The 24179-nt window shown below is 39.9% G+C and overlaps 1 protein-coding gene and 1 pseudogene across 7 annotated transcripts in view; one reads left to right on the plus strand and one right to left on the minus strand.

Annotated features, from left to right (window-relative positions):
- KDM4C (lysine demethylase 4C) overlaps positions 1 to 24179 on the plus strand; it is a 437278-nt gene that overhangs the window by 351370 nt on the left and 61729 nt on the right. For all 7 annotated transcript variants that reach the window (XM_030294149.1, XM_030294144.1, XM_030294145.1 and 4 more), the window contains one exon: positions 20319 to 20504. In XM_030294149.1, coding sequence (XP_030150009.1) covers positions 20319 to 20504 — 186 coding nt within the window. The remainder of the gene's footprint in view (positions 1 to 20318; positions 20505 to 24179) is intronic.
- Positions 15994 to 16115, minus strand: LOC115500165 (annotated as a pseudogene).

Here is a 24179-nt window from a genome sequence, read left to right on the forward strand (position 1 = left end):
AGTGTGCAAAATAAACCCATATTTATATAAACTAATTTAAAGAATCTTCATTTGTTTATCTGGTTAATAGATACATTTCTCCCGGGGCTCCTGGGTGACTCAGTCATTTAAGCATCCTACTTTAGCTCAGGTCGTGATCTCACAGTTTGTGAGTTCAAGCCCTGCGTCGGGCTCTGTGCTGACAGCCTGCTTCCAGTTCTGTGTCTCCCTGCCTCTCTGCCCCTCTACAGTTCACGCTCTGTCTCTCTCTGTCTCAAAAATAAATAAATGTTTAAAAAAAATTAAAAAAAAAATTTAGAGCCTTGTCATAGGAAAATTAAAAACTGAAACTTCAATTAATATGCATGTTTTTGTTATGCAGAGGATTATGATAGTGGTCAATAAAAGGGCTTTGAGCATAAAAGTATCTTCAGATAAAATTCTGTGGAGGAAGTAGAATATAGATAATATAAGTTTAAAGAGAAGAAGGAATGCTATAACATCTGTGAAAGAAGCGCCTGTTCTTTCATGATTTTTAAATGGATGGGAGGGGTAGAGATGTGTTTTTTTTTTCTAAACATCACTATTTAATACAGAAGAATTATAACTTTAAAAAAATTTAATGTTTATTTATTAAAAAAATTTTTTAAATCTTTTATTTATTTTTGAGAGGCAGAGAGAGATAGAGCATGAATGGGGGAGGGGTAGAGAGAGTGGGAGACACAGAATCTGAAGCAGGCTCCAGGCTCCGAGCTGTCAGCACAGAGCCTGACATGGGGCTCGAACTCACGAACTGAGAGATCATTACCTGAGCCAGAGTCAGATGCTTAACCGACTGAGCCACCCAGGTGCCCCAGAAGAATTATAACTTTTATAATTACTTAAAGTTATGAGAAATTTTATATGTCTACTTAAAACTGTGCAAAGGAGCATATAGATTTTCAAAATTCTATCTGTTTTTGGTTTGTGAAGGAGGCTGGTTTGGGATGCTACGGTGGTTTCCAGCTCTGGCTTGGGAGTGTATGAACAATACAGATATCTGAGCCCCTGTTCAGACTATGAATCAGAAATTCGAATTGGGGGCTGGGGTGGGACCTTATGTTTCACCCAAGTCCCTGATTCTCAGTGGATCTCAGTACTAGTGTTTGGCTCCCTCGTGTACACTTGTTTGCTTTCCTCCTGGGAGGGACTCCTGAAGCAGGAGGTGACAGACCACTGCACAGGTGGTGCGGTGCCAGACACTCAGGTGGGAAGAAACCAAGAAGCCAGAAGTTCCTGGTGTGTCCACCATGGAATGGGGAGCTGGAACAAAGGCCATTTTGTCCATTCACTTTAGGGGAGGTTCACTATCCATAAATGATCGCTGCATAGCTCATCCTAAGTGGCATTTTTGAGCTCCCCTTTGAGAACTTTCAGTTCCTTATTGCAATGTTTCAGCCTTATTAGGATTAATATTGACCCAAGATCTACCCAGGATCAGTCAAAAACCATTGATTTAGAAACTATTTGAGTTTCAAAATCTGAGTCCATCGAATAATGAAAAGTAGTCAGTGATTCCTAGCCATCCTCCTAGATCTTTTGATCATAAAAAATTCCCTCAAGATATGAAATATGGCCATTATTAGGCAGTATGAAATAGTCTGAAGGGTTTGACTTAATAGACTAAATTTGCTACACATTGCCATGGGTGCATTGTCTTTCTCTATTTTTTCTTTTATGTGAGAAATTTGTTGCCGTTTCCTGTGTCTCGACAAGATAAATGAACTAATTTAAAATATTTTCCACGCCTCATCTGTCCACTCTACAAGCTGTCAATGGGCTCGGATTGGGTGCCTGCATGCCAGCCGCCCTCAGCCGGGAGTATTGTTACTATGAAGAAAGAATGTTGTTTCCATAGCAGCTTGGACCTCCTTTGCAAGTGTGCTTTCACATTCTTGCAGGATTGGGTGAGAAAGTCGATATTTGGTCGAGCTTTCTAAAGCACATTTGCTTGACTTAAATGAAGTTATTACATTTCTTTTTTTTGTTTGTTTTTAATTGAAGAGGTGGGAGAAAATTTTCAAGAACCAATGAAGGGGAAAAGTTGAATGAGTTAAAAACCAAAACAGAAAGGAAGAAGAAAAATATTGGAGTTATTAAAATCTAGAATTATAAAAATTACAACTGGAAAAAGTTACTATTTGTCTTCAAAATAACGTTTCTAATTTTACATATATTATGGATTGGGTAATTTAAAAAATATCATGGAATTTCCACATGTATATTATTTTTTACAGTCACTCGAATTCACCATAGATTCCTTCATTGCACATTTCAAGGAAAGATTATGTTCAGAACATTGCAGTGGCACACAGCTGTCAGGCATTCTCATCCTCTTTTGCATCAGCATTGAGTTCTTCATTGTATTTACTTGTATTTGTAGAGGAGGCAGAGCAAAGAAGTGATAAGTTGGAGACCATTTTTACTGTTTCTGAGATAGTACAGACGGATTCCTTTTGGATTTTCTGAACTTTTTTTCTACTTAATAATACATTTAATGGGTCTTTGGGGGAAGTCATAACTTTACTACACTGCTTATCACACTGGCTGCTCACATGACAATACTCTTGTGAGGTATAATATTAAAATCATCTCTGGCTAAAAGTGGATTTTGGCTTTTAGCCTAACACTGAGCAAATAACCTTTCCAGTCTAAGTTAAATGTTCCCATAAGCTCCTTAAAACCAAATTTTCCTTGTTAAAAAAAAAGTTACTGAATATAATTCCCAAAGGGTAGGGTATGGAAGCTATTTAAATTAGACTTAAAAAAAATCCTTCCTGTATTTTGCTGGCTTGGCCTTTCTTTTGCTAATATTTGGTTGGTACTTCTTTGCTAGGTTTGATGTGAGAGGTCAGAATTCTCCCCAGGAAGGTTGATGGTCCATCAGATGGGTTCACTTCCTTAGTTTGAACCGTGGCTTAAAGCAGGATGCTGAAGTCTGCCACCAAGTGATGGTGCCTTCCCTGGGAGTCGTTGCAGAATCTGTCTCAAGCCTCATCTTGTACTTGACTGTGACCCTGTTACTGCCCAGAGCTCTAAGCCTCCAACTCCCTCATAACAGAAGGCCAGGCTTTCTGTGGTTTCCCCAGTAGGTCAGCTTTAAGGTAGATGAAAATTTGATAAATGCACTTATAACCTCTTTGGAGCTTTCTGTGGGAACTTTGACAAGTACATTCTTTCTCCTAAATATTTTAACACACAGCCTTTAAAATGACATTTACCTCTTCTAGGACCATTTCTGACAGTGGCATGTGGTAGTTTTATTTTTATTTTATTTGAAAACATCATTTGGGTTTTATAGAAAAAGAATAAATATTTATCTCCACAGCTTGTTATCAGCAGGGAGGATAGGCATTCTTGGATGGATGGAAGGTTTATTGGTGGAAAGAGTTAAGAAGCTATTTTGTGATAAAGGATTTCTTTGCATTTTTTCCTGTAGTCAAGTAAATTGCTTGTGGGTTCTTGCTAAAAAAAAAATAATAATAATAATCCCTCTGGTGCTGCTTTTAATTTGATCAGGCTTAAAATGTTTTCAGAAGGGTTAAGCTTCCTTTGCATTAGTGTCTGGTGTGATCAAATAAAGGGATGGCTTTGGAATGGACTAGATTTTTTTTATGATGCTGTTTAATGTTTATACAGAAGGTGCAGTATAGTGGACCATTCAAAACAAAGCACCATTTTTACATGACTTTGGGGTGTGTGGTGTATCCCCTTTCCACCGATAGATTTGACTCATGTAAGAATTTGTTTCCTGTGATATATATCTAATGTAACTCCAATGTCATTTAGAGGTAGTAGGCATAGCAACCCACTGACATGATTCCTCATGTATGGCTACTGATAGCTAAACTTTACCTGCAAGGGGAAGAATTAATTGTATATCCTGTTCTTCATTAGGTAAAAGTTCGCAAGATAATATATAATCCCGGTAGGGCACAGAACCATTTTATGAACAGGTGAGCCAAGTTGTGAAAAGACCATCGAAAAGCCTAAAACTTGGTGGAAAAACCAAAAGCCTCCACTGCTTGGGGGCTCTGTTTTTAATCTGACTCTCTGCTGAGTTCATGAATATTTCAAGTGGACCTGAACAGGTGACTCTTTGTTCCCTGGGAAGAAGATGGTTTTCAGTGGAAACTTACAGTCTGTCATTTTCATGGGAATGGCTTTAACCTAATACAGAGTGGAGGTCTGAATCCACCTGAGAGAAATAGGAAAATACTGTGTGACATTTTGCCAAACTTTACACAAGTCTAGTAGTAGAATAGAATATTTTTTCCACCCTAATAATGTAGATGTTGTTTTGTTTTGTGTAACTGAGAAACTTGAAATCGTTGATAGAGTTTTTCCCTTCTAGAAGAAAGTAGAAATAGATGCTGTCTGTACTGTAACACAAGTCTGTGAGCCCAAATATCTAGCTTCTTATATTTTGATGAGTGATAGATGCAAGTAGGTAGATACATGCTTTTAGTGACCCTGCTTTAAAAATTAGTTTACTAAACGTGGCTATAGCGGAAAAAAATGTAAATACTTCAGTGTTCTGGATGCAGACCCTGAATCTGGTAAGATTTCTCCCCACTCCTCCTGGTTCATAAAAATAAATCTGAAAAATGTACACTGGTGATAAAGAGTTAAACTGTAGTCATCACACTTGCCATCAAAATGGGAAGATAGGATTGAAGAATGAACATACTGGCTCACAGCTGGGAAGATTTTGGCAGGAAAAAATCACATGACATTGAGTGAGGCCAGGTCCATCAAGGAGACTTGCTGCAGATTAGTTTGAGAAGAGTTGTTGATGCTTGTCTTACCATTGGGCTCTGCACAGGTTCAGCAAATGCTGCTACACTCTTTGTGAAGATTTGTTTAAAAATCACACATTTTTGTCCCTTGGTGGTACACTCCCCTGATAAACAGTGGAACTTGATTTTCTGCCCCATTTGTGTTGTATACCCAAGCACTGGTGCCTTTTGCTTTGGCACCCTGAAGAGAACTGATGTATTATCACATTCTATTTCTTTTTCCCCCCTCATCTTTTAAAGAAAATAGTAACAATGGCCGTGTTTGTAACCTTTTATGTTTAGAGGGCACTTCTGTACCCCTTATCCCATTAATTCCTACAGTGATTCTGCCAAGTATAGCTGGAGAAACTGAGGCGCAGGCACAGGGGTGCTTGCCCAGGAGTGCTCCTCCTTAGTGGAAAAGCTGGAACTTATACTCTAGGCTCTACCAGTGCCTCTAGTCTGGCAGGTAGAGGTAAGTGGTGTGAATTAGTCTGAAAATTGCTGAAATACCAGTAAGCATTATGAGCCCCAGCCCTTACTTTATTACAAAAAAAATCTCGAGGCCTTGATCTCTTCTATTCCCTCAGTTGCATTAATCTTACCAGGGCCAGTGAAGAGGATTCCAAAGAAAAAGGTTTTTTTCTTTTTAATTTACCATTTAAAAGTACTACTTTGGCCTTGAAGTTGTAGGACTAAAACATATGTGTACATACACTTAGACCAAAGCTGTTTATATTTTACTACCTTGAAGCTTGATGGACTCTTGTGGAATGGAGAGAGCAAAGGGACTCTCTTTCTACACAAGCATACACATGACAGAAATAGAAGTGTGTGCATTCCAGGATAAACTGGGTTGTCTTCATCTTTTAAAAAAGTAATGTGAATGATAGAAGACCACACTTCAGTTTTATGATTGCCAACGAGCCATAGTATAAGCAGTAAATGTCTCTTAAAGTATGAACACGTTCTTTCACACATCTGCTTGGGTAATTCACTGTTCTGTTTGGAAGGATCTCACAGAAATGGAATTTTTAAATATTGAGAAATCCATTAAGAAATAGAGGGAGAATGAAAAGCTCATTATAAGAGCCATGCCAAGGATAATTAAGATGTGGCCTAGCATCCAAAAAATATTTACTTTTAATTGAAATGAACTTTTAAAAGAAGTTAATGTTCCCACCCTTTGGCTGAAGAGTTCATTGCTGGGTTGGTCTAACATCAGTTTGAAGTTGATCAGCCAATTTTTCACGAAAGAAAAATGTTGTATACAATGTAGATAAGGCATTATCATTTTCATGAAGAAAATCTGCAATTTTGGAATTGACTTACTCCTCTGTTGCAGCTGTACACCTTTTTGTGACCTGTTCATGGCTAGTTGCAAAGACAGGGAAACAGAGGGTAGTACATGGTGCCTTTGGTTCACTGTGGGAGTAAGTTGGCCACTTCTGATCCTGAAATGATAGGAGAGGAAAAAATAGGTCTAAAGATATCATGGTTTATGCCCTATCCTTTTTTTTAATATTATTGTAAAAACAATAAAGCAACAACCTTAGAGGAGAAAAAGAAAACCCAGAATTCCACTGACCTAAACATGATGTTCTTCATTGAAATCTCTGTTCATTTGTGTGCATGGTTGTAATCACGGTGTCCACAGTGGACTATGGACATTTTTAATAGTTCTGTGTCAGGAGTTCTTAACTCTTCTGTTCCATGGACTCCTTTGGCAGTATTTTTAGTAAAGCCTATGGATCTCTTTCAGAAAATGTTTTTAAGTTTTTAAAATAAAATATACAGGATTACATAGGAGACAATTATATTTAAGTGCACTTATTAAAATAGTTTTAAAATTAGCTTGTGATATGGTAACACATGCTTTACTACCAAAGCATTAAATAACAAGATGTGACAAAGCCATCGTCACCCTAATTCTGAGTAATTGTGAGCATAATATTTTGAAATTGTGGATCTGAAGGTGGAGGGGAGGGCAGGACAGGTGGGGAATTTCATGCCTGCTGATCTCTATTACCTGGGTGAAGGAAGAAGCTCAGCGTTTCTAGAATGTGAGGAGTTGGGCTAGTGTTGAGGAGTGGTTAAAGTTTTGGAACAGATGGGCCAGCATTGCTTAGTATTATTGTGTCTTAGGTACTGTACAAACTTTTATGTATGTATTTCTTTAACACTGAGAACACTCTCATGAGGGATAGTTGCTACTGTCATCTTTACTTGACCGATGTGGTAACTAAGCTTGGAGAAATTACCCACGAATAGATCATTCCACTGTTCTTCAAGGAAGTCTACCTAAATAATCCAGAAGTAATATCCCTGATTGGTAATGCAAATTCAGGGCCTCATTGGGGGACAGCATTAGGATTCAGTCCTAAACCTTTGACGAGAGCCTGTTTTACTGCCTTTTGTCACTTCTGAAACTGAGAAAGATAATTTGTCTTATCTAGAAGATAAATCCTCAAGCTCACTGTTGGGTGATTTTTCTCCTGAAGCTACTGTTGTAGAAACCTGAACAGGAAAGGCAGTAGGATGGAGGCCGCAGAAGATAGGATAGGCTCTGGATTGTTCACACCTTCAGTCAGCTCTTTGCAGGACCACAGTCATCTCTACTGGAGAGGTTCTTCCTCTGAAAAGTCACATGGGACATATCTGCATCGCATTAACTTTATAGCTTTTCATCACTGCTTCCTCAGAGTTGTTCGGGCATACGTTGCCAGGGCATTATAATGTAAGCGTAAATTTTCTCGATGTGGTATAAGGCTGGCATAATCGAAGGACAAGAGGCAAAGGGTTTGGGGCAGGCCACAGACCAAGTACTTCATAAGTGACAGTCTGTAATAAGGGTCAGATGTATGCAGGAGTCTTGGGACAGCTCTGGTGCTCAAAGCAGGAGGCATGTCCCAGGACAGCAGCTTGTAGAGCCTTCAGCAAAAACTGATGAGGCTTCTGGATGTTTCCTTTTCCCAACCATCTGAATAAGTACCATTCACTGAGATAAACATATGCAGTAGGAGTGCATATAATTGTTTATTTAAACTGCTAAAAAACGCATGTGGGAAGTTGGATATGAGAGAGGTGCTTAGAACCTGACTCACACAACCTAGTTCCCTCATTGCAGACTGACGAATGGGAAATGTTTTTACTCTTCCAACCCAGATTTCACCAATGAATGCAATAAATTTACAGAAAACAGAGATTTAAGAAACTATATGCACCTCTCTAAAAAAAAAAAAAAAACATTGAACAAAACAATACTGCAGTCTTTCATGAGATTGGATGTTTGCACTGTCTCAAAACAAATACTGCTACGGTCTCTGTCTTTGATTTATTCATTTTTTGGTCAAATATCTTTAGAACGTCAGGCTCAAGGCCAGAAATAAATAGAAAATGTTTTATAGTCCTTGATTTGATAATGCCAATAGCAAATCATACCTGATATTCATAATAAATAAATTTTCTTTGGCCAGGAGCAGAGGGTGGGGGCTGCCCTTGGAGCAGTGGAAAGCTTTGTAAGCCAGCCTTCCAAAGTTGTGTGAAACAGGAAAATTGTTTCTTTTTAAATTTAACACTGAGAATTAAATGATTAAAATATTATCATTTCCAACCTTAATTCAGAGAGATCTAAAGAAAATGAGTTTAGAAATCCTCCTAAGTTACAAGTAATTTACAAATCTGGGTTGTTTTTTATTAATTGGGTGGAGAGCACCCTCAGTAACTTTAGCAGGGCTTACTTGTACCAAAAAGAACAGAGGGTTTTAAAAAAAATTAAGTAAATAATTCAGTAATTTTGAGTTCAATTAAATGCTTTATTCAAGGGGAGTAAGAATTCCTGTTTGATCTCTTGTAAACAATAATTTCAAATAATGAAATTTCCTCTAGGAAACAGGTGCTCTTTAATATTAACATAAAAAGAAATAAAAATGCAAATACAAAAGTACTTAGAGAATGTTTATTTTGTGATTTAGGAGGCTTGCTTTTCCCTCCCATCGGCTGAAAGATGTTTAGTGACACTTAATAAGTACTCGGAATAAGATTTGTTCTAAAGCTCTCTGTATGCTGTAATTGTATGCCCCCTTTGCCCTTTAAATTTGAAATAAACTTGAAATGAAGGGTGGAATCCAAACAGGCTGTTAGAGAAGTAGAAATGATAAGTGATTGATTTTTCCCAACATAGATAACATTGCCTATTTTGTGATTCAGCAAATGCTGCTATATACTATCAGTGAAGTGCCTATTTCAACAAGAGATTGTGATGTTGCCTTTAATTTATTTGCAAATGCTGCTTTTATGTCTGGGTTTTTCTGTGCAGCCCAGGTAGTAAGTGCAGAGGGGAAGCTGTTTTATGTTTAGGGAGGATAGGAAAGAAGGGCAGGAAGCATTCAGAGGCTAGCCTGTTTCCCCCAGGACCTTCTCTTCACTTATGTGTGTTCAGGCCCCTTTCCCCCACCCCTCCTGTGACTTGCCCTTGTGTTGTACCTGTGCAGAACGAGAGTCAAAACCACATCTCTCTGACTTCCCAGTCCGGGCTTCCAAATACTATGAAATCCTGTCTGTGTAGGGAAGGCAGAAGTGTGGTCTTTGGTCAGCATACTTCCCAGATACTTTGTAAACTGTGCCAGGTGCCTTTGGTAAGAAGATGAGTAGAATTTGTCCAACCCCTGAGAAGCAAAAGATGGACAAGCAAAGAGACGTACCTGACCAACAAGCATTCTTAGCCAAAGGTTGTTCTGATTTTCTGGATGGGCTGGTTTGGGAATTGCTTGGTTGCCTGGGTTTAAACCTAAGTCACTCAGAAAACTAATAAAATAGCAGTTCTGTTTTCCATCTAAAATAAACCAACACTACTAAACCTTCCTCAGTCTCTCATCTTGGCAAGAGAAGGTGAGGTTTGTGTCAGGTACCGTCTAAGACCTTCTGAGAGCTTGCCTTTCTAGCCTTTCATCCCTTAGCTTTGCTCACACTTCAGTTAATTTTGCCTGTTTTTCCATCTCTGAGCTTTGTTACATCTATCCTCTTTCCTTCCTCTTTCCCATGCTACTGCACATGCACTGGCTAACACCTGCTGGTCCTTCCAAGGCGAGCACCACCTGCTTTTGCTAGCCTCCCTAGTTTTCTAAAACCCTGCTGGCAGCTTCTCTGAACCATGTGGCAAACCCTGTATCCCTGCTGCTGCAGGCTCGGTTGATGTACAGAACGTCCCCAACACTCTCCAAGGCAGTGTCTGACCTGGTAAGAAAGCACTGCACGTTGTCTCTAAACTCCAAGAAATTAGTTATAGGAAACTTCTGACTTTGGAGAAATCCTATTTTTACTTTATTACAAGTTCTCCAGAGCCAGCCTGATGGAACTGACCCGACAGTGCCTGGACTTGGTGACTTGTGCCCTCAGTTCAGAGAGGTGCACAGGTCACTTGCCTGAGCTCTGCTGCCACATGACCTGAGCCATTCAAGCAGAATCATACCTGCTGTCTTGTCCTGTATGTGGTGTCCCTCAAATGGCTGTCATGAAGGTCCTCCTGTCTTTCCCCTCAGTGAGAGAAGGATGGTGGAAGTGCTGGGGGTGGGGGAAGTGACCAACTGAGGCCACATGTTGGCCTCACCTTGGTTCTCCAGCCCTCTCTCCTTCCAAATCCAGTAGCACTTCATCTTGCTTATTGTGATGACCACTGCAAAGCTTTTGTTACAGCTATTTTTGTATGCCAGATTGAGCTCCTTGAATACACAGATTATATCTTTTTCACTTTTATATCTCCTTTCACATTTAGCAAAGTACCTTTTATATGGAAGATATTTAATAAGTATTGAAATGGCCAAAAGAATGGATTAACACATGATCTATAATAAGGAAACAATAATTCATTTAATCAGTGTGTATTATACACCTGCTGTGTGCAGGCAGTGTTCTGGTGCTGGGGTTAAAAGGTGCTTCCAGACGGATTCCTATTTGATGAGCTTCTCTGTGGTGTATCTTCTGATCTAAAATAAAAAGTGTGACTGGGCTGTTGACATAGTACTTTTCAAGAGTCATTTGTTAATTTGTCAGTTTATGTATGAACTACTATGGCCTTTCCAGTTCTAGAATTCTTTTGTGCTTCTTTAAATTTCTCAGGGTCAACAATGACTCTCTAGCCTTGTTTGAAATAAGTGCATACTTTGATCTGATCCCTACCACCTCTGCCCATTTTTCTAGCTGTGTCCTCTTGGCCTGACTGAGCTCATTCCTCTGCCTTCCTCTTTATCCTGCTTCTTGACTTTTTCTTAGCTTCTCATTTTTTGCATGGTGAATCTCACGGAACAAAAAGCAATGAGATAAATGGCTTCTGATACATATCATAAATAAGATTAATGCAACACACTTGACATCATGAACCATATATTTTTAATGCTCTGAACTTGAAGTGTAGAAATAACTTTCGTGAGGAGGGTGGGGAGACAGAGGACTTATGAGCTGATGCATGAGTATTCAGAATTGAGTTTTACTGTACCACAGTGTCTTCTGTTTGTAACATGCTTAGATGGCTGAGGTCAGACATTTCTGCGTGGTGTGAGTGGTGTGAGTCTGTGTAGTGCTTGGAAAAAGCATCTTTGGAGAGCAAAAGGAAAAGGGAATTAGCTACTATATCATTATCATTAGCTTGTTAGTTGTCCTGATAGGAAACACTAATTAAAAGCATTGTGCCTGTTTGGGAATTACCTGCCTATATTAGGAAGGAAAAACAATCACTAAATTGGCAAAACAACAATAAAATCATACTACAAATCATATTAAAAGGGAAAAAAAGGCAATGGATGTGCTTTGAACTTCCACTCCTTCACAGCTCATCATTTCTTGATGCCCTTTGTGCTCAAGGAATCTAATGATACACAAAGCTTCATTGCCAGATACTCATTAATTCCTCAATCCATTAGGAGCCTTAATGGCCTATGCCATTTGGAATAAGTATGGAAATCCAGTCCCCCAAGAAAGTACAGTGCTCTATAAATCATACTCGCTCGAGGATTCTCTAAGCCCTTGACATAGAAGAATAGATGAAAAATCATTGTACTTCCTGAATTGCTTATCCTAAGAGGCTCAGAATAATCAACATCCTTAAAACCCTTAACCCCTCAACCCATGGTTCTAAAAGTGTGATCCCTGGATCAGCAACATCAGCACCACTGGGAACTTGTTAGAAATGCAAATTTGGTGGCCCTAGCCAGACACACTGAAACTCTGGGGGTGGATCCAGCAATCTGTATTAAGCAGGTCTCCCTGTGACCTGCTCTAATGTCTCTGTGGCATACTTCTATAATGAAGGCCTTTTTTTTTTTTTTTTTTTTTTTTTGACTGTTAAGGAAAAAAGGGTGAGCAGGTCCATAGCTTCATCCTAATCTACTTGTTTGGATTCAGTTTAATTGAGCAAAACCTTCACTGAGTAGCTGTTACATCCCAAGTGTCCTCTCAAGGAAAATGACACTTTAAAATCTCTCTAGTGTCATCTGTGCTAGCATTTTCCTGCTGTGGTTGGCCTGCCTGGAGGGCAGCCCCTCCTCAACTTTGTTCTAAAGCACCAAAAACAATGATCCTCTGGGCTGCCTGTATTTTGACTTCTCAAATCTTCCTTCATTAATTGTCATCCACCAGTTGGTTCCTCATCCCTTTCCCAGAGGGACACTGACACCTCTGAGACCTGCAGGAAGAATGGCCCTGTCTTTCTAAATCTTTCTCTGCTTTCAAATGCCTATAATCTTGCCTTGCCATTCATAAGCTCCCTTCTATCCCTGTCCCTCCAGAATTACTTTGCCTCTACCCCATCCACTGCTAGCGAGGTTCTTTCCCCCAAGGGACAGACTGTTCAACCCTAATCTTTTTTTTTTTTTAATATATGGAATTTATTGTCAAATTTATTGTCAAATTATTGTCAAATTTATTGTCAAAGATGCCCTCTTAAATACCCATCACCCACCCTCCTCTCCCTCACACCCCCCATCAGCCCTCAGTTTGTTCTCATTTTTTAAGAGTCTTATGCTTGGCTCTCTCCCACTCTCTCTTTTTGTTTTTTTCCTTCCCCTCCCCCATATGTTCCTGTTAAGTTTCTCAGGATCCACCTAAGAGTGAAAACATATGGTATCTGTCTTTCTCTGTATGGCTTATTTCACTTAGCATAACACTCTCCACTTCCATCCACGTTACTACAAAGGGCCATATTTCATTCTTTCTCATTGCCACAATAGTACTCCACTGTGTATATAAACCACAATTTCTTTATCCGTTCATCAGTTTGACGGACATTTAGGCTCTTTCCATAATTTGGCTATCGTTGAGAGTGCTGCTATAAACATTGGGGTACAAGTGCCCCTATGCATCAGTACTCCTGTATCCCTTGGGTAATTCCTAGCAGTACTATTGCTGGGTCATAGGGTAGGTCTATTTTTAAATTTTGAGGAACCCCCACATGTTTTCCAGAGTGGCTGCACCAATTTGCATTCCCACCAACAGTGCAAGAGGGTTCCCATTTCTCCACATCCTCTCCAGCATCTATAGTCTCCTGATTTGTTCATTTGTGGCCACTCTGACTGGCGTGGAGGTTATATCTAGTGTGGTTTTGACTTGTATTTCCCTGATGAGGAGCGACGTTGAGCATCTTTTCATGTGCCTGTTGGCCATCCAGATGCCTTCTTTAGAGAAGTGTCTATTCATGTTTTCTGCCCATTTCTTCACTGGATTATTTGTTTTTTGGGTGTGGAGTTTGGTGAGCTCTTTATAGATTTTGGATATTAGCCCTTTGTCCGATATGTCATTTGCAAATATCTTTTCCCATTCCGTTGGTTGCCTTTTAGTTTTGTTGGTTGTTTCCTTTGCTGTGCAGAAGCTTTTTATCTTCATGAGGTACCAATAGTTCATTTTTGCTTTTAATTCCCTTGCCTTTGGGGATTGTGTCAAGTAAGAAATTGCTACGGCTGAGGTCAGAGAGGTCTTTTCCTGCTTTCTCCTCTAGGTTTTGATGGTTTCCTGTCTCACATTCAGGTCCTTTATCCATTTTGAGTTTATTTTTGTGAATGGTGTGAGAAAGTGGTCTAGTTCAACCTTCTGCATGTTGCTGTCTGGTTCTCCAGCACCATTTGTTAAAGAGACTGTCTTTTTCCACTGGATATTCTTTCCTGCTTTGTCAAAGATTAGTTGGCCATACTTTTGTGGGTCTAGTTCTGGGTTTCTATTCTATTCCATTGGTCTATGTGTCTGTTTTTGTGCCAATACCCTGCTGTCTTGATGATTACAGCTTTGGTAGTAGAGGCTAAAGTCTGGGATTGTGATGCCTCCTGCTTGGTCCTTCTTCAAAATTACTTTGGCTATTCGGGGCCTTTTGGTGGTTCCATGTGAATTTTAGGATTGCTTGTTCTAGCTTCGAGAAGAATGCTGGTGTGTTCAACCCTGATCTTAAGTGAGGAGCTCTATTCAGAGGAACACCTAGAACCTCTATCAACAAAGGGTACAAGAGTAAAAAACTCAAAGTTTACCTTTCTCCTAATAGCTGTTTCCAGAAACCAAGGCCTCATTATCCTGTGCCTCAGTTTTTCTGGGGCTTCTACAGTTTTTCCACCTTGATCCCTCTGCTGCTAGAGTGGCTACTTTTAAAATACTAACTGTATGCATTTCTCAGCCTACTATCTTCAAATATGTGCTATGGCCAAAGCAGGGGTCAGCAAACCTAAGGTATGTGTTTATTGTTTGTATATAAAGTTTTACTGGAACACAATGACACTCATCATTTGCAGATTATCCATGGCTGCTTTTGTGCTACAATGGCAGAATTGAGTGGTTGCAATTGGGACTATATACTACACAAGCCTAAAATATTTATTATCTGGCACTGTAAGAAAGAGTTTGCTACCCATGGACTATAAAGTTTAGTCTGTTTACACATAACATACTGGCATATTTGAGTTCAGTTCTGCCAGATTACAATATGCTTTCCCTTTACTCCTGTCTGTGCTGCTTCTGTTTCCTTCCTTTCATGCCTTTGTTTGAATTTATTATTTTTCCTTATTCTGTTTCGTTTTTCACACCTATAAGTTTAATTGGTACTTTCACCCTTGTCCCAAACAACTCAGACCTTAGACATTTTAAATGTCACTTTTACCGTTTCTTTCTTATATGCTTTAGTTGTCATCTGTTCATGTTCTCTATATTTGAAACCCAGAAGACATTACTATTATTGTGCATAAAGTCAGTATTCATTTAGACTTATCTACATATTTAGCATTTTGGTTGTTCTTCACTTCACACTTACTTCTGATCCTTGTTTATGAAAGAAGAAGGAAAAATTCCTATGTTTGCCCTCACATTTGAATGATAACTAGGCTGACTATAGACCAAATTTAATTTTCTTCCAGAAACCAAAGACATTGCTTTCAAAGGTCTTTTAACATTCACTTTTGCAAATTAGAGATCTGATGGTAATCTTATTTTTCTCTTTCTTTCTGGAAGATTTTGGGATTTTCTCTTTTTATTTTGAAGTCTAAGATGTGTTTAGGTGATTCTTTTTTCTTTTTTTTGTTTTTTTGTTTTTTTGTTTTTTTTACTTGATTCTACCTGTTGGGCTTTTTTTTCAGGTCTGGAAAAAATTTCTGTTATTTTGTCTGTTTTATTCCTCTAAAATGCCTTTGGAAAGATAATAGAATATCTGGATTTTACCAAACTGTTAGCATTTGTGTTCTATTTTACTTATTTTGATATTTTCTTCTCTGTTCTATAGGCTCCATCTTCCAGTTTGCTAATTTGGGATGTAATCCATACCTCTTGAGTCTTCTTTTTCTTTTTTAATCCACCCACCCAGCCCCCACCCTCCAGCCCCCAGGCGCCACCCCCCCCCCCCCCCCCCCCCCCCGTCCCACCCGCACCACACCCCCCCTCCATGCGGGTGCGGGTGCGGGTGTGGGTGGTGTGTCAGGAAAGGTGCAAAGCTTGGGTGTGGCTTCCAGCCGGTGCAGTGGGATTTGGCCGGGTGCGGGGAGCGTGCCCCTTGTGAAGTGGGGTGGGGTGTGCGGGCTGGGCGGGGCGGGGCCTGGCCAGGCCGCTTTGCTGGCCGCCGGGGAGGGGCTGAGGGAGCAGTGGCTGGGGTGTGTTTGGTCCCAGGAGCCGCGCTCCCTGGGGAAAGAGGGACGGGGGTGGAGGCCCAAAGGAGAGGCCAAGGGAGGCCAAAGGCAAAAGCCTACAGCACCTGGTATTCCCAGGTGGTTCTCCCATCCAAGTACTAACCAGGGCCCGGCCCTGCTTAGCTTCCGAGATCAGAGGCGACCTGGCGGTGTTCAGGGTGGTATGGCCGTAGAGGCCAGTGGCTGCAGCTGGGAGCCTCAAGAGCCTGCTCCACAAGTCCCAAGCCCAGCGGGTGCCGCGCTTCACCCATGACCTGCCAGCCTGCCTGCCTGTCTGCCTGCCTGCCGCCACCCTCCGCCTCGGGCCTTGATTCTTCTTTTTCTTAATGTTTATTTATTTTGAGAGAGAGAGAGCGAGCATGAGTAGGGGAGGGGCAGAGGGAGAGAGAGAATTCCAAGCAGGCTCTGTGCTGTCAGTGTGGAGCCTGACGTGGGGCTTGAACCATAACTGTGAGATCATGACCTGAGCTGAAATCAAGAGTTTGGACGCTTAACCTACTGCGTCACCCAGGCACTCCATCTTGATTCTTTTTAACAATGATATTTTGAATGTCTTAGAGCTATGTAGTTGTTCATTTTTTTTTTAATTGATGGGATATATTTTGGAATCCTGTATCATATCTGTACTGTACCTCTTTTAAACTCATCTGCTTTCACTTACCTGACTCCTTAGGTCAGATATTCTTCTATTTGGTAATAATCATAGCACCTCTCATTTATTTTTGTTTTCCTTCAAATGTTTCTGGTTTTTAAAATGTCTGATTGTATTTTGGTTGCACATCGTGGGTGTACTTTTTCTTTTCTCAGCCCAAATGAAAATCTACTTGTCTTGTTGGTGAATGATGGGTCAGATCACAGGACTCAGATTCAGATCAGATAGGATGACCTCACCTGCTGATGATAATTGGGGCAGGATGGGCCATGGGCTGGTCTGACAGTGGGTAGCTTGTCTTTTAGGTGTTTGCTTCCACTCTTGGCACTGGCCTTACCAGAACTGTCTCCTCAGAGATATCTACTGTTTTCTGGGGATTTGCTCCCTGGGGTTAGTTACACCTTTTCTTGATAGTCAGTACTATTAGGGTTTCACTCTTTTTCCTTTATCTTTACTTAGGGGTTGAAGCTGGGAAGTTTGTAACACAGGCTGACTCTACCATCTTGATCCAATCAGCAATGTGTTTCCTGAAGGCCTTCTTCCCTGTCTTGCCTCCAAGCATGACTCATTGCACAGTCATTCTGGTTCCACATAGCACTTTGTCTCTACTTCTTTCATAGTGCTTATTCCACTGTAACATTTCTTAAGAAGTATCTGTTTGTCCTTGTCTTTGCCCTGCTGAATTAAATTCTGTAGCTAAGACATTGTGTAGGTGTCAGATTGCCATAGACATTTCATCCAGGGTACAGAATAACTGGTTTAGTAGTCAGCAAGTGAAAATGGGGTTTGGAAATGTAACATAGGCTATACTATAAGATACAGAATGGCTCCCTACTTGGTTTTATGTATTTATCTCCTCAAGAACCTACTTGATGTTTAAGTCAAACTTTCCAACTCTATGAATAAACATCTTCCAAAGCATCAAATTATACTAGTCTGAAGTTAGATTGATTTTGCAAAGGATAAAGTTGTATCCTTAGAGATGACTGCCTCTGGGGGAAAAGAGGGCCCTTCCCTTATTAGATTCCAAGGATTGAATCCTCACTGGGATTAAGTGTATTATCTCTGTTTCCTTTGCCTTTTAAAAAAACTTTTTGTTTCTTTTTCTTTTTTCTTTTTTTTTTTTTTTTGAGAGAGAGAGAGAGAGAGAGATAGAGAGCAGGGGAGGGGCAGAGAGAGAGGGAGACAGAGGATCCAAAGTGGAATCCAAAGCAGGCTCCATGCTGACAGCAGAGAGCCCAATGAAGGCTCAAACTCATAAACTGTGAGATCATGATCTGAGGTGAAGTTTGATGCTCACCTGACTGAGCCACTTAGGTGCCCCTAAAAAACTTTTTGAGAGAGAGAGAAAGATTGTGTGTGCATGTGTGCAAGTGGGGGGAGGAGCAGAGGGAGAGACAGAGTCCCAAGCAGGCTCCACATTCAGTACAGAGCCTGACATGGGGCTTGGTCCCATGACCCTGGGATTATGACCTGAACTGAAATCGAGAGTCAGATGTTCGACTGAGCCACCCATGCACTCCTCCTTCACCTTTTCTGGAAGGTCTCTGTTTAATGAGGAAGCTAATGATGGAAGAGGCTGGAGTTACCAATTCGTTAATTAGCTAAATCACAATACTCTTTCCTACTCTTAAAAAATCCTATTTAATTAGGAAAATAAGAAACAGTTTCTCCTTTCATATCTGTCATTATCTGAACTTACTCAAACGCTGACATCTAGGTAGTATGATTAGGCTCTTAAAAGATTGATTATGCCTGGGGCTCCTATTATGAATTTTTGCTATTATATCTGCCATCACATTTCAAAAGATTGGAATTGGCAAAAAGATTCCAAAATAACAGGGCATCTGGGTGACTCAGTCGGTTAAGGGTCCGACTTCAGCTTAGGTCATGATCTCACAGTTCGTGATTTTGAGCCCTGCATTGGGCTCTGTGCTGACAGCTCAGAGCCTGGAGCCTGCTTCAGATTCTGTGTCTCCCTGTATCTCTCTGCCGCTCCCCTTCTCTCTCTCTCTCTCTCTCTCTCTCTCTCACTCTTTCTCTGTCTCCCTCTCCCCCTTACTCTCTCAAAAATAAGTATTAAAAAAATACTACCAAGAATTACCAAGAATGTATTGAAACTGATAACAAGAATTGCCAAGACATCAAGATATTAAATAATGCTTTTATTCAGATTATAATGGATCTTGTTTCAGTTCTGTGTGTTTGCGTGTAGTTTTTAAATCAGCTAAGCCACATTCTTAACCCCCACTTTAAAAATGCTTCATTGTATATTGAATCTAGATGTATAGGGAGATCAGATAAATGCCTGAAGTGTAGAGCCCCTATGGGGACTAGTGAGAAATAAGACTGCTTATATGGACCATAAGAGCCTTTTCTAAGGTTTCCTCTTCCATCTCATGCTGTTCCTTTTTTTCTGGAATATTTTGGAGATAAGGAGAAGCCATTGAAGGACATTTTAAGCAGGGGGCTGACCTTAGATTTATGTTGTAAAGAGATCACTGGCCTTTTCCTGGGGAGGATGATTGAAGTGGAATGAAATAAAAGACCGGTTAGGAGGACACTCCTATGCTGGGTACCACGAGCAGAGGCAGTGGCAGTTGATATAGATGGATAGGGAAAGATCAGAGCAAGATTAAGGTACAGAATCTGTAAGACTGAAGTTGCTGATCGGATGTGAAGGCAAAGAAGAGTGAAAAGTTAAGTGCACATTGATTCTTAACGTCTGTGATAAAATATTACAATCCCCAAAAGACATTGAGTTTAAGTACCGTTCCTGTCCCAGGAAGGAAAATGTTCCTATAAAAGAGCACACCAGCATTTGATCAGATTGCAGACCGTTTTTATCCATAGGAATGAAAAGTCAAGCTTTTAGATCATTCTGTTTCTTCTGCTTTCTGAACCTTATTCTACACCCACTGTTTCTAGTCCTTAAGTATTTACTAATTGTACATATAGTGAAGCTGTTTGATTTTTCTCATCTTTCATAACAAATATACTAATAATGTCTAGGGCCAACTGTATGTGATTTAATTTTTAGACTGTGGTAGTTTTTTAGATTGCTGTTTTTATTTTCATTATCTCTTCAGGCATAGTCAGCTATGAATACTCAACAAAATCATGTCCTTTGGGGTGATTTTCAACTTTCTTACTTTGGGAAGCATATTTTTGTGTCAGTCATGTAGGGTTCAGATGTGTATTATTAAGCACTTGAGCCCCTATTTTCCACATTGGACCATTTAACACAGTTCCTTGTAAATAGAAAAATTAGACCATCTGTGTGCTATTTTGGATATTTCTGAAGACTTCATCTAACTTAGGAGAGTAGGTACCTGTATTCCAAACCCATATTCTATCTCTTGATGTACCAAAAGTCCTGCCATGCAGGAGGTAAAAGGGAGGTAACTTAAGCATTCATGGGTGATTTATAGGAGCACCCTGGGGGCTTTTCCTCACTGTGACTGGAGAAGCATATGCAAAAGGCTTTGGCTTTCTTAACCACAGATGTTTCAACATGTGTTTGGTAGTATGTGACCATAGCAGTGCGTTTCATTAGAAGTACATGACTTATATTTTCACAGTTGCTCTCACCACTAGGGCCCCTGGAGGGCCAGGACTTGTTGATGTAATCAGTTTTCTGCATCTCTAATAGCTATTATCCTCTGAAGTGTGGAAATAAGCTGAGTTACAGAGTTTGAATTGATATTCTTCATTTTCACCCTACAGAAATGCATCTTCTGCAGACACCGGGTCAAGAAGGTCTCTGGAGCCTGCATCCAGTGTTCCTATGGCCGTTGCCCAGCCTCCTTCCATGTCACATGTGCTCATGCTGCTGGGGTGCTGATGGAGCCTGATGATTGGCCATACGTGGTGAACATCACATGCTTTCGACATAAGGTCAACCCAAATGTGGTAAGGCCCTCCTTTCCTTCCCTGATGCCAGGACTGCATAAGAATTCCCTCCTGTCCCATGGCTAGCATGCTCTACTCTGTAATGTTACTTATTGTTGACATGTCTAGACTATGAGTTCCTTGAGGGCAGGGATTGTACATTATTATTTACTTGTATTTGCCCAGGACCCATCAGTGTCTGGCACATGCTAGATACAATAATTATTTATTGAGTTGAATAAGTGAATGAACAGATGAATGAATAAAATTCTTTATGCCTGTTCTGATTTTGGATCTGTATGTAGGTCTAACTGAGTATGGCTGTATAGATTGTGCACTGCACATATCCAGGATGAAGGTGAGATCACTTCTGAGAAGGGAATGATGTGAAAGTACCACTTGAAAACATGCAGTGTTTAATCCATGTACCTGTACATTCTGGCCTTTGGGTTTTATTTCATCTCTTCTGGAAGAAACAAAGAGCAGTAACACAGTAAAGGGAGAATGGAGGTGGTCATAAACATTTGGGTCCTTGTTGTCTGTGATGGGATCAGCTAGGTATAGCATGTGGAGGCCCTAGGAGGAATGAGGACAATTTCAGAAAAGGAGAAATGTAGAAGGGAAGTATAGAGGTCACTTTTTTCTGTTTTTTTCTATTTCACTCAGGACTGAACCTATTTCTGGGAAAAGAGTGTTTGCAAGTAAATAGCGTGTGAATTTAACTATAAATTAGTTTACCTGTCCTTGGTAAATGGAATCTTTTGTCTGTTTTAAGTGCTTAGAAAAACTAGGACAGTGTGGAGATGGTTGATATGCCTTTGTTACTTTTCCAGTTCCCTGTAATTGTTTTTTGCTGCCAACAAGGAGGCTAAAGCTTCAGCTTTGCTAACTTGCTGCCCTTTGTTATCCCTGGGAGGCTTGGCCACTGACTATTTGCAGCCTAACATGCTTGTCCTATGTCTCTAATAACCTTCTGTGAGCAGACTGCCAGGGTGTCAGTATGGACTTGGGGAGTCATGACCCATACACAACAAATCTCCTGGATTTTTAATGATTCCAGCAACTTCCATTGGCATTTTGAGAGATACTTGATGTTTGTGGGTTGAGACTTTGTGCGGATGTGTGTGAATGTACAAATGTACGAAATGACACCACCGTCACCTCTATTTTAAACTTATTTTCCATGTTTTAGGTGACAAGTTGCATATTCATTCATGCTTTTTCCTTAATTTCTTGAATTAATGGGCTCTTGCTAAGAATAGTATTATATATTCAGAAGAAAATACATTTTAAAAACTTCAAAAAATGGCAGTAATAACACATTGCATTACTGTGGTGCTTTGCCATTTACAGTGTACCATCAATACCTCATTAGATGACACATGGGAATGGATTTGAGATGTGAATCAGATCATGACCTCCAGAGTCAGAGTAGTTTGTGTTCACACTTGGATTCTGCCAGCAGCACATATGCAACCTTGTGCAAGTTTTGCCCTCTAAGCCTCAGCTTCCTTGTCTACAAATGATGGCATGCCTATGCTCACCATGTTGTTTTTAGTCCATGGCACAGAATAAACACTCAGAAAATGAAAGCCATATTATTACTTTCTCTTTTACTACTGCTGTGCTGCTGCTGGCTTTGGTGCTACAATTCTGTGTGAATGAGGCCACATGAGTAGTATTATCCCTGCTTCAAGGATAAGCAACCTAAGTGCCAAAAGGTATAATTCCTTGTCCAAGTGGATTCAGTTAATGAGCAACAGGTGCTGGAATGTCAGTGCTTTTTCAGCTCATACTCTATTATTTGTTGAATTCCCAACTCCAAACCCTGAATGGAGCTAGAGGTGTTCATCTAAAGCTTTGCTTGGGATCACACATTCTTATTCTAATATTCCAAAGCTCTGTGGTTACTGATGATTATATTGAAGTTGCTATTAAAGAGATCCAGATGTTTAATCAGGACTTCATTCCTCTTAACTGTGATGTGTGGTTCAGTCATGTTTATATTACTGTTTGTTTCATAAATGATGACCAAAAAGAACATCTACTCTCCTCTATAGATTGACTTTAAGTTTGGTACACTTTGTCAAATGTGAGGAAAACATCATATAATTTACATTAAATGAGTTTTTCCTTATGAAGGTAACATTTTAGCATTTCTAAATTGCCTTGAGAAGTTCTCTGGCAGGAAGTACTGTGAATACTACATTTCCAAAATATATTTCTGGTAGCTATTACTTATCCCTTATTCTTCATTTGGACTTCAAGTATGGATTCTTCCCCAAAATGTTTGACAACTAACCAGAAGGAATTCATGGAATCTGGTAATTTGGTTCAGAGCATTGTGAATTGTCCCTGTTTACATTGAATATGCTTTAGTTTTCAAGCATACAAAAGTTCAAATTCATTCCAGTATTTCTCTTTGTGTAAATTGCATATGCCAGGGGTTGTGCTCTCAAGAGCTGGAACCATAATGTGGCTATATTTTCCACCATACCTTGATTATTTGAGAGTAATGGACAATTGCTGAATCATAGCAGTGAAAACTGTAAATAAAATTCAGGCTAACTTGGCAGCCTAATCCAGTCATTCTACAGAACAGAGGATGCCTATTTAGTTTCAGTGAAATGAAGTATAAAGCTGCAGTTCCTTCAATAGAGTCTACATTTTTACTCATTTTAGGGTTTTTGTTTCCTTTATTTTTTTCTCCCAATTATTTGCTTTTTGAACCAAAAAGGACTGTTTTAAGGCAACTTTACCCTTCCTTTAATGCCAAAAATGTCTTTTTTTTTTAAACATTTTTTTTTAATTTTTTTTCAACGTTTTTTATTTATTTTTGGGACAGAGAGAGACAGAGCATGAACGGGGGAGGGGCAGAGAGAAAGGGAGACACAGAGTTGGAAACAGGCTCCAGGCTCCGAGCCATCAGCCCAGAGCCTGACGCGGGGCTCGAACTCACGGACCGCGAGATCGTGACCTGGCTGAAGTCGGACGCTTAACCGACTGCGCCACCCAAGCGCCCCAAAAATGTCTTAAATATAATAGTTTTTTCAATGTTATTGAGCTTTTGAGCATAAAATCACTCTGGATAAGAGTGCAAAAATCTCATCTGATTTATTGTAATGAATTCTTCCATTAGAAGTAAGCACCCTTTTAATTGAAAAGGTGGTATTTGAAAAAATAGGCAGCTTACAAAGTCTTAAAGCTATGAATACATTATATAAAGTGCACAGCTAATCCCAGTTATTTTAATCTAAAGTTTAGTATATATTTTTCAGTGTTTTTGTCGAGCATACTTTTTGACTGGCACCTGCTGTCTTTCAAATGTAAGATTTCATTCGTGTGTGTGTGTGTATGTGTGTGTGTGTGTGTGTGTGTGTGTGTGTGTGTGTGTGTGTCTGTGTCTGCACATGTGTTTCTGTTGTAGTGTTGTGGTACTTGACCACCCACCTTTGCTATGATTTAGTGTGACCTATTTTCTGGCTATATTTCAGAAGGTTCCATTGGATGTATTCCTAACCTACTTATGTAGATCTTGCACAAATGTTTGATAAGGAAAAGGAAAAACCAAAGAACACAATAAATAGTAAAATGGTTTTGAAACTGGCATCCTTGAACATATTCCTTCTCCAAAGCAAACAATGAACTACTCATAAATTATATACTTCCTGCAAAGTACAACTACCATAGGGTCTG

Source organism: Lynx canadensis, chromosome D4, assembly GCF_007474595.2.
Source record: "Lynx canadensis isolate LIC74 chromosome D4, mLynCan4.pri.v2, whole genome shotgun sequence".
Taxonomy (NCBI): Eukaryota; Metazoa; Chordata; class Mammalia; order Carnivora; family Felidae; genus Lynx; species Lynx canadensis.